General features: G+C 39.8%; 1 protein-coding gene across 1 annotated transcript in view; it reads left to right on the plus strand.

The window, feature by feature from the left end:
• SEMA3C (semaphorin 3C) overlaps positions 1 to 10,000 on the plus strand; it is a 131,272-nt gene that overhangs the window by 99,043 nt on the left and 22,229 nt on the right. The window contains exon 7 of the mRNA XM_070754687.1: positions 2,703 to 2,791. Within this exon, the coding sequence (XP_070610788.1) occupies positions 2,703 to 2,791 (89 nt within the window). The remainder of the gene's footprint in view (positions 1 to 2,702; positions 2,792 to 10,000) is intronic.

The raw sequence follows: 10,000 nt of genomic DNA on the forward strand, positions 1-10,000 counted from the left end.
AAAGAAAGAAAAAAGAAAGAAAAGAAAGAGGGGTGGGAGGGAAGGAAGGAAGGGGGAAGAAAGAAAGAGGGAAGGGAAAAAGAAGAAGGAAGAAAGAAAGAAAGAAAGAAAGAAGGAAAGAAAAAAGAAAGAAAGAAAAAGGAAGGAAGGGAAGGAAGGAAGGAAGGAAGAAAGAAGGAAGGAAGGAACAGGGAGGAAGGGAGGGAAGAAGGAAGGAAGGAAGAAAGAAAGAAGAAAGAGGGTGGGAGGGGGAAGGAAGGGGGGAGAAAGAAAGAAAGTAAGACGGAAAAAAGAAAGAAGGAAGAAAGAAAAAGAAAGAAAGAAAGAGGGTGGAGGGAAGGAAGGAAGGGGGAAGAAAGAAAGAGGGAAGGGAAAAAGAAAAGAAGAAAAGAAAAGAAAGAAGAAAGAAAGAAAGAAAGAAAGAATAAAGGAAGGAAGGAAGGAAGGAAAGAAGGAAGGAAGGAACAGGAGAGAAGGGAGGGAAGAAGGAAGGAAAGAAAGAAAGAAAGAGGGTGGGAGGGGGAAGGAAGGGGGAAGAAAGAAAGTAAGAAGGAAAAAGAAAGAAAGAGAAAGAAAAAAGAAAAAAAGAAAGTGTGGGTGGGAGGGAAGGAAAGGGGGGAGAAGAAAGAGGGAAGAAAAAGAAGGAGAAGAAAGAAAGAAAGAAAGAAAGAGGGAAAGAAGAAGAAAGAAAGAGGAAGGAAGAAAGGAAGGAAGGAAGGAAGGAAGGAAGGAGAAAAGCCATAAAATGGGACAAAATCTCAATTTCTACAACATGCGATCCACTTTAATTTTAACTTTTCTCTCTGCCTTCTTCGATGAATAATGCAAACTCAGAATGTAGATTAACTCTATAACAAGATTAAATTTGCTACATGAATGCAGTTATTGAGCTCTCTGAACCTGTAGTAAGCCAGACAGTTAAAAGAGTTTTATTTCTAAATCTTTGCAAATGGTTTGCTTTATTTTTATTCCGGTCTCTTGGAGTCAGGAGTAACTGTTGAAAATAAATGTTAAACACCCCCCCCCCCCCAAATAATGGTGTTTTAAACCAGAAATAGGTTTCCATTATATGCTTTTTCCAAGCACAGCTTCTTGTGTTACAGTGGAGTTCACTTAAAAATATTCCAGCAGAACTGTGGTTTGGAGGAAGATCAACCAAACATGCAGATCAAGAGACATTTTAAAAGAAAAAAATACTAATGATGGATATGTAATTCACACGTTCATTGAACTCTGAGATAGCCTGAAGCACTTCTCTGACTCTTGAAATTTTATATCTGTCTTAACTATTTTATGCAATAGTTATTGCTCCCAAGAAGAGACGTTAAAATATCATAATCATGTTAAAATGTTCCTTCTATCCAAGTATAATAAAATAATAACCTGGATAAGAATTTCTCAAATATTGGATATTCAGTAGAGTTCTGAAATATTCCAGCCTTTATACCCTGACAATAATTGCTCAAAAATAACAATTTGGGTTCTGTTTTTTTTTCCCCTTCCCATCTGCATGTTTGAACGTATGTCTGAAAACTGGCAAGAAACAACTGTAGTGACATGGGAGCTTATAACTTTAATTTAATCCATGGGTTTAATGTTTAACTTTTTCCACTGCCCGTTTGCTTTGGCATATGTAGGACATTGTTGCCACATCAAACAACAGGACTCATTTACTTGAAATGTAATGTGCGACTAGCTGCTATATAGACCTCAAGGAAAACCGGTTGGTTAATATACGTGCAGAGAAAAGGGGTTTTTTTTCAGTTCAATTTATTTACAGCTCTAAGACAATTTATAAAAAGCCAAATAAAAGCCATATTGCATCTGTCTGTCTGTCTGTCTGTCTGTCTTTCTCTATCTATCTATCTATCTATCTATCTATCTATCTATCTATCTATCTATCTATCTATCTATTATCTATTATTTAACTACCAACTATCTTTTATCTGTCTGTCTGTCTGTCTGTCTGTTTATCTATCACCTATTGATTCTGTTCTGTCTGTCTATCATCTATCCATTATTTATCTACCTATTATCTGTCTGTCTGTCTGTCTGTCTGTCTGTCTGTCTGTCTGTCTGTCTGTCTGTCTGTCTGTCTATCTATCTATCTATCTATCTATCTATCTATCTATCTATCTATCTATCTGAGCCGTTCCGAATTCATGGAGAGGGGCGGCATACAAATCTAATAAATTATTATTATTATTATTATTATTATTATTATTATTATTATTATCATCATCTAGCCATCTATCTATCTCTGCCTGCTATCTATCTATTTGTCTCTCATCTACATCTATCTATCTATCTATCTTTCTGTCTGTCTATCTGTCTGTCTGTCTGTCTATCTCTGTCTGTCTGTCTTTCTGTCCATCCGTTCATTCGTCCGTCCATCCACCCACCCACCCATCCATCCATCCATCCATCCATCCATCCATCTACCTGCTATCTATCATATAATAATAATAATAATAATAATAATAATAATAATAATAATAATAATAATATAGACATAGATATATGAAGAAAATCTGTAGGGCCAATGTTAGGTTTATATCTGAACGGCTTTCATAAAACATTGTGAAATAACCAGTCACCGCATTTCTGGATTGTCGTAACATTCTACTTTACTCCTCTTTGCATTGTATCCGCTCTTCTTTTTGACATGGTTTCAAAAATGACCAGCTTCTTCTCTGCTTCAGACCAGGGGACGGTCCAGAAGGTGGTGGCACTGCCCACTAACTCGTCGACAAACGGAGAGCTGATCTTAGAAGAACTGGAAGTTTTTAAGGTTGGTCACTCTCAAGATTCTTCACTCTCTTTCTTTCCCCTCATCAAAATACTTTATTCCAACAAGCAGGTGAACGACCACATATATATATCACTTTTTTCTTTTTTTACTATTGCACTTTCATCTAAATTAGCTTGGCAAGATGGAATATTTATTGGGTAAATGGTAAAATGAAAAAAGAAATTGCTGCATTTTCTAATTACACCGAAACATTGACACGTTACACCTTGGCGCAATAACCAAACCTTCTCCACAATTTGCAGAAGGTCAAATTTCTGCAAATGATACGGCTGATGTTCCTTTACCAAATTTGCCTCCCACCAATGAGGTACATAAACCTCAAAGGATGTCATTTGCATAGTAGTTTCGTTAAATAATACAATTCTTTATAAGATGTCGCTTTTGTGAGTTTATAATTGGAGGTCCAAATTTTTTCCCATTAGTCCAAATTTATACTTTCCCTTGACAATTTTGCCAATGACTCTAAAGTGTGCAATAGGGTTGATATTCCTGGAGGCGTCTGTAATATGGTAAATGATTTAGCTTTACTAGATAAATGGTCAAAGCAATGGAAAGATCCTTGGAACAAACTTCCAACAGATGTGGTTGGTAAATCCACAGTAACTGAATTTAAACATACCTGGGATAAATATATCCATTCTAAAATACAGGAAATAGTATAAGGGCAGACTAGATGGACCATGAGATCTTTTTCTGCTGTCAGTCTTCTATGTTTCTATGTTTCTATTTCTACTTCCATTTTATAATTTAATAAATATTTGTATATTCTAGTTATGAATTTTCCTCCTGGTTCCAATAGTATCTTGTCCAATTCCGTTCTTTTTTTCGCAATTCCTACTTTCTTTTTATCCTCACTAAACTTGGATTTGATTTGGTAGTATGTCCACCAGTCTAGGGTTATGCCTTTTTGTTTTATGGTTTCCAAGTCTTTAAAGTCTGTAAAGAATACAACTCACTATGAAAACTTCTTTTTTCAGTTAACACCAGTGGTGGGTTTATTTATTTTTATTGTTTGTTTTGTCAAGTACATATTGGTAGTATACAAAGATATAACAATATTTATATACATGATACTAGTAAGAGAGAAACATAGGACAGGGGACGGAAGGCACGCTGGTGCACTTATGCACGCCCCTTCCTGACCTCTTAGGAATCTGGAGAGGTCAACAGTGGATAGTCTAAGGGTAAAGTTTTGCGGGTTAGATGATGATACTACTGAGTCAGGTAATGAGTTCCATGCATCAACTACTCGGTTACTAAAGTTGTAACTCCTGCAGTTGAGTTTAGAGCAGTTTATTTTAAGTTTGCATCTGTTGTGTGCTTGTGTGTTGTTGAAGCTGAAGTAGTCATTGACAGGAAGGACGTTGTAGCAGATGATTTTATGGACTATGCTTAGGTCATGTTTAAGGTGACGTAGTTATTACTGTTCAGCCTGGTTCTTAGAACCGGTAGCATCAGCGGTGGGAGGCTCCGCCCACTTACCCAGGATGTTTCTACACATGTGCAAAAGCATCACTCATGCACAAACCGGTAGTAACTGGTTTTAGAACCTACTACTGGTTAACTCACATTTTTCACAACCAAGGCCCACTCTCTTGGTGGGTCTGTTAAAAGGGAGATTTCAACGTATAGATCTTGTGAGGTTGGGTTTTTCCAAGGGAAGAAAAAACAGTATTGCAATATTTTACACTCGGCGTTAAATCACTTGTTTTTCATTAAATTGTCAGCACAGCTTAACAAATTTTGATAGAGTTTCCCCCACCCCCTCCATTCAAAAGTTATAACAGCTGCCACCAAATCTGACTTTCTCTTTGTTTATAGCATGATTACAATCTCTAGTAGTGGGACGTCAAGTTTTCTGCATGGTGTTTGTGTGCCTATGTCTTAGTTGATAAGGCTTCTGACAATAAGATCATTTTAAGAAGCCAAGTTACTATGTTCTTTCTTTATAACCAACCCGAAAGTTTCCAATAGTGGCCTTAATCAGCCAAAGGTCTAAAGAAGTGATTTAGGAAGATAAACCAGAGCAAGATTCATATTATAGTTAATAGAACAACAGGGACCTTGGAGGTCTTCTAGTCCAACCCCCTTCTAGATTAGAGGGAATAGAATAAGAGAATTGTAAGGGACCTTGGAGGTCTTCTAGTCCAACCCTGATCCAAACTTGACTGTAAAAAATATGACTTTAACAATCGAGTTGTCGAAGCATGGAACTCATTACCGGACTCAATAGTGTCAACCCCTAACCCCCAACATTTCTCCCTTAGACTCTCCACGATTGACCTCTCCAGGTTCCTAAGAGGTCAGTTAGGGGTGTACATAAGTGCACTAGTGTGCCTTTCGGCCCCTGTCCAATTGCCTTTCCTTTATCTCATATATCATATATATTTTCTTCCTTTCATATATCTTCTCCTCTATTTTTACATATTATCTTTATATATATATTACTTCATGTCTATTCTCTTCCATATGTATTGTGTATTGGATGAATGGATGAATGAATGAATGAATGAATGAATGAATGAATGAATGAATATGACTTTAACAATCGAGTTGTCGAAGCGTGGAACTCATTACCGGACTCCATAGTGTCAACCCCTAACCCCCAACATTTCTCCCTTAGACTCTCCACGATTGACCTCTCCAGATTCCTAAGAGGTCAGTAAGGGGCGTACATAAGTGCACTAGTGTGCCTTTCGGCCCCTGTCCAATTGCCTTTCCTTTATCTCATATATCATATATATTTTCTTCCTTTCATATATCTTCTCCTCTATTTTTACATATTATCTTTATAGATATTACTTCATGTCTATTCTCTTCCATATGTATTGTGTACTGGATGAATGAATGAATGAATGAATGAATGAATGAATGAATGAATGAATGAATAAATAAATAAATAAATAAATAAATAAATAAATAAATAGCCAACCAACCAACCAACCAACCAACCAACCAACCAACCAACCAACCAACCAACCAACCAACCAACCCCCTTCTGGATTAGAATGGAATAGAATAAGAGAATTTGAAGACCGCTTGGAGGTCTTCTAGTCCAAACCCCTTCTAGATTAAAATGGAATAGAATAACAGAGATGGAAGGGAGCTTGGAGGTCATCTAGTCCAGCCCCCTGTGCAAGGAAGGAACCTATATTATTTCAGACAAGTGGTTACCCAATCTCCTCTTAAAAACTTCCACCCTTGGAGCATTCACAACTCTTGGAAACAAGTTGTTCCACTGATTAATTGTTTTCACTGTCAGGAAAATTCTTCTTAGTTGCAGGTTGCTTCTCTCCTTGGTTAGTTTGCATCCATTGCTTCTCGTCTTTCCCTCTGGTGCTTTGAGGTTGGCTCCCTCCTCTTTGCGGCAGCCTCTTATATGTTGCAACGCTCCAAAGGACCGATTCATGGACTTTGACTATGTATTTGGATGAAGAGGGACTTTGCTAATTTTCGTGTGAACTGTTAGTGGAACCAGAAACATCTGTTATTTGCCAGTTTTTGCATCCAAGTTATAATCTACGCTAAAAAAAATGAAAAAGTTGCCTCGTTGAAGCCAAGTCTGACTTCTGAAATCCTCTTCCGCGTTCCCAAAGTCAGAACCAGAAAAATGATTCAGATTCTTTCAGAGTCAAGCTGGGTTTGACCTATTTCACATCCCACTTCTCCAGTTTTTAAGATCCTTTGGGGAGAATTATTTTTCCTCCATCTCAAAATTCCCATGCTCTTAAGAAGCAGGATAAAGCTACCGCAGAAAGAAAGAGAAGGAATAGATAATTTTCCTTTTCAAACAACCACGTATTCACAGATGACAAAGTGGGTTTAGGATGCATGGAGGGGAACCTATAATTTTTGGGAGTTTGGGTGGGGGAAACGGATTGCCTTATTCTCTAAGGCACCAGAGGGCAGGACAAGAAGTAACCATGAGAAGTTTAAAGAAATCCAAGACCAGGGAAGTCTTGGAAGACCAAGAATGGTGGAAGGTCTTAAGTACCAGGAAAGACTTAATGAACTCAATCTGTATAGTCTGGAGGACAGAAGGAAAAGGGGGGACATGATCGAAACATTTAAATATGTTAAAGGGTTAAATAGGGTTCAGGAGGGAAGTGTTTTTAATAGGAAAGTGAACACAAGAACAAGGGGACACAATCTGAGGTTAGTTGGGGGAAAGATCAAAAGCAACGTGAGAAAATATTATTTTATTGAAAGAGTAGTAGATGCTTGGAACAAACTTCCAGCAGACGTGGTTGGTAAATCCACAGTAACTGAATTTAAACATGCCTGGGATAAACATAGATCCATTGTAAGATAAAATACAGGAAATATTATAAGGGCAGACTAGATGGACCATGAGGTCTTTTTCTGCCGTCAGTCTTCTATGTTTCTATGTCTTAATACCACTCTACTACGCCCTGGTCAGAGCACACCTGGAGTACTGTGTTCAGTTCTGATCACACTTCAAAAAAGACATTGAAACTCTGGAGAAGTTGCAGAAAAGAGCAACCAAAATGATCAGGGGTCTAGAAACCAAGACTTACGAAGAGAGTGTGGGAACTGGGCATGGGTAGCCTAGAGAAAAGGAGGGCCAGAGCAGACATGATAGCAGTCTACAGGTATATGATGGGTTGCCACAGAGAGGAGGGGATCACTTTATTCTCCAGGGCACCGGAGGGCCGGACGAGGAACAACAGCTGGAAGCTGACCAAGGAGAGATTCAACCTGGAAATAAGGAAGAACTTCCTGACGGTCAGAACAATCAACCAGTGGAACAACCTACCAGCGGACATTGTGAACTCCAATACTCTGGACATTTTTAAGAGGAAATTGGACTGCCATTTGGCTGGGATGCTATAGGGTTCCTGCTTAGGCAGGGGGTTGGACTTGATGACCTGCATGGTCCCTTTCAACTCTAACAATAGATAGATAGATAGATAGATAGATAGATAGATAGATAGATAGATAGATAGATAGATAGGTAGGTAGGTAGGTAGGTAGGTAGGTAGGTAGGTAGGTAGGTAGGTAGATAGATAGATATTCAACCTAGAAGTAGACAGAATTTCACTGACACATGGTTCCGACTAACAAAGCCAAGCAAATAAGAACTACGAGACTTACTTCAAAGAACTTCTTTATTGGATACATCATATGGGCAAGGTCAAAACCGAAACCAACTCCGAGACCGCCATCTGCAGCACGAATCCCACAGAGGTCCCACAGAGTTGGTCTCCTTAGGGTCCCGTCGACCAAACAATGTCGGCTGGCGGGACGTGGGGCCCCCGGCCCTCTGGAATCAGCTCCCCCCAGAGATTCGTACTGCCCCCACCCTCCTTGCCTTCTGAAAAAGTTTAAAAACTCGTCTTTGCCGCCAGGCCTGGGGTTCCGTAAACCTTCTCCCCTGACGGACGAATGCTTAGTTTGACTGCTGAATGAATGATATTGATAGTTTTTTAATTAGAATTTTTAATTAGAATTTTAAGATTGTTTTTTAAGGTATAATTGGATTGTTATTATTGTTTCCTGTTTTTTTTCCTTCTGTACATGCTGTGAGCCGCCCCGAGTCCTCGGAGAGGGGCGGCATACAAATCCAATTAAAATAAAAAAATCAAATCAACTGTGAAAGTTCCCCCGTGGCTTCGGTATCATTAAAATAAGAAATAATAATAATAATAATAATAATAATAATAATAATAATAATAATAATAATAATAATAATAATTTATTAGATTTGTATGCCGCCCCTCTCCGACAAAGATAAAAACAATATTATAATGGCACAAATCTAATATTAAAACTAACTAAAAACCCTATCATAATTAAAAACCAAACAGCACATACATACCAAACATAAATTATAATAAGCCTGGGGGAAAGGTGTCTCAAATCCCCCATGCCTGGCGGTATAGGTGGGTCTTAAGTAGTTTACGGAAGACAAGGAGGGTGGGAGCAGTTCTAATCTCCGGGGGGAGTTGATTCCAGAGGGCCGGGGCTGCCACAGAGAAGGCTCTTCCCCTGGGACCCGCCAGACTACATTGTTTAGTCAACTGGACCCGGAGAAGGCCCACTCTGTGGGACCTTATCGGCCGCTGGGATTCATGTGGTAGCAGGCAGTTCCAGAGGTACTCTGGTCCGATGCCATGTAGGGCTTTAAAGGTCCTGACCAACACTTTGAATTGTGACCGGAAACTGATCGGCAGCCAATGCAAACCACGGTGTGTTGCAGAAACGTGGGCGAATCTAGGAAGCCCCACGATGGCTCTCGCGGCCGCATTCTGCACGATCTGGAGTTTCCAAACACTTTTCAAAGGTAGCCCCATGTAAATAAATCCCCCCCCAATAGTCTCACATGTGGGTGCTTGTTTCACTCGCATTTTTTCTCCTCCCCACGGCTTGTTCACACATTCACTTTTTCACTCTCTTCAATGCGCAGAATGCTTTGCGCATGAGGAGAGGGTTAAAAAAAGAAGATGGCGGCATCTGAGCGAGTGGGCGGAGCCTCACGCTGCCGCTGCCTATCGGTTCTCTGAACCATCAGCAGCCGCCATTACCAGTAGGCCCGAACTGGGCTGAACCAGTAGTATTTCACCTCTGGCTGGGGACCACTGGATTAGAAGAACTTCAAGATCCTTTTTTTCAGCCCTGTGATTCTAAGATGGGACAAGTTTTGAAGACAGCGGGAGGAGAGTTTGGAAATCACACGCTAGATCAGGGGTAGGGAACGTTGGCTCTTCTATGACTTGTGGACTTCAACTCCCAGGATTCCTGAGCCAATCATTCTAGTTCAGAGAATTGTGGACTTCAACTCCCAGGATTCCTGAGCCAATCATTCTAGTTCAGAGAATTCTGGGAGTTGAAGTCCACAAGTCATAGAAGAGCCAACGTTCCCTACCCCTGCGCTAGATTATCCTTCTGTGTGGGGGTGAATTGAGGAACTGGCGAGTTTTACAATCCCTCGGAACTTCTTTCCAGGGGGGAGGAAAACAATTCTGGAGAATTCCTTTGACATTTTCTGTCAAGACTTCTGAAAGCTCTCCAAGAGATGACTTGGAGAGCATTTCAGATTTTTTTGGCTGCCTTCCTCTGTCTCCTCTCTCTCTCTCTCTCTCTCTCTCTCTCTCGTGTCCTTATCTGCTCTCTGCTTCATAGCTCATTTTTCCCACATCTCTCCTTCTAAACGCACAATGAAAATCC

Source organism: Erythrolamprus reginae, chromosome 6, assembly GCF_031021105.1.
Source record: "Erythrolamprus reginae isolate rEryReg1 chromosome 6, rEryReg1.hap1, whole genome shotgun sequence".
In the NCBI taxonomy this organism is placed as follows: domain Eukaryota; kingdom Metazoa; phylum Chordata; class Lepidosauria; order Squamata; family Dipsadidae; genus Erythrolamprus; species Erythrolamprus reginae.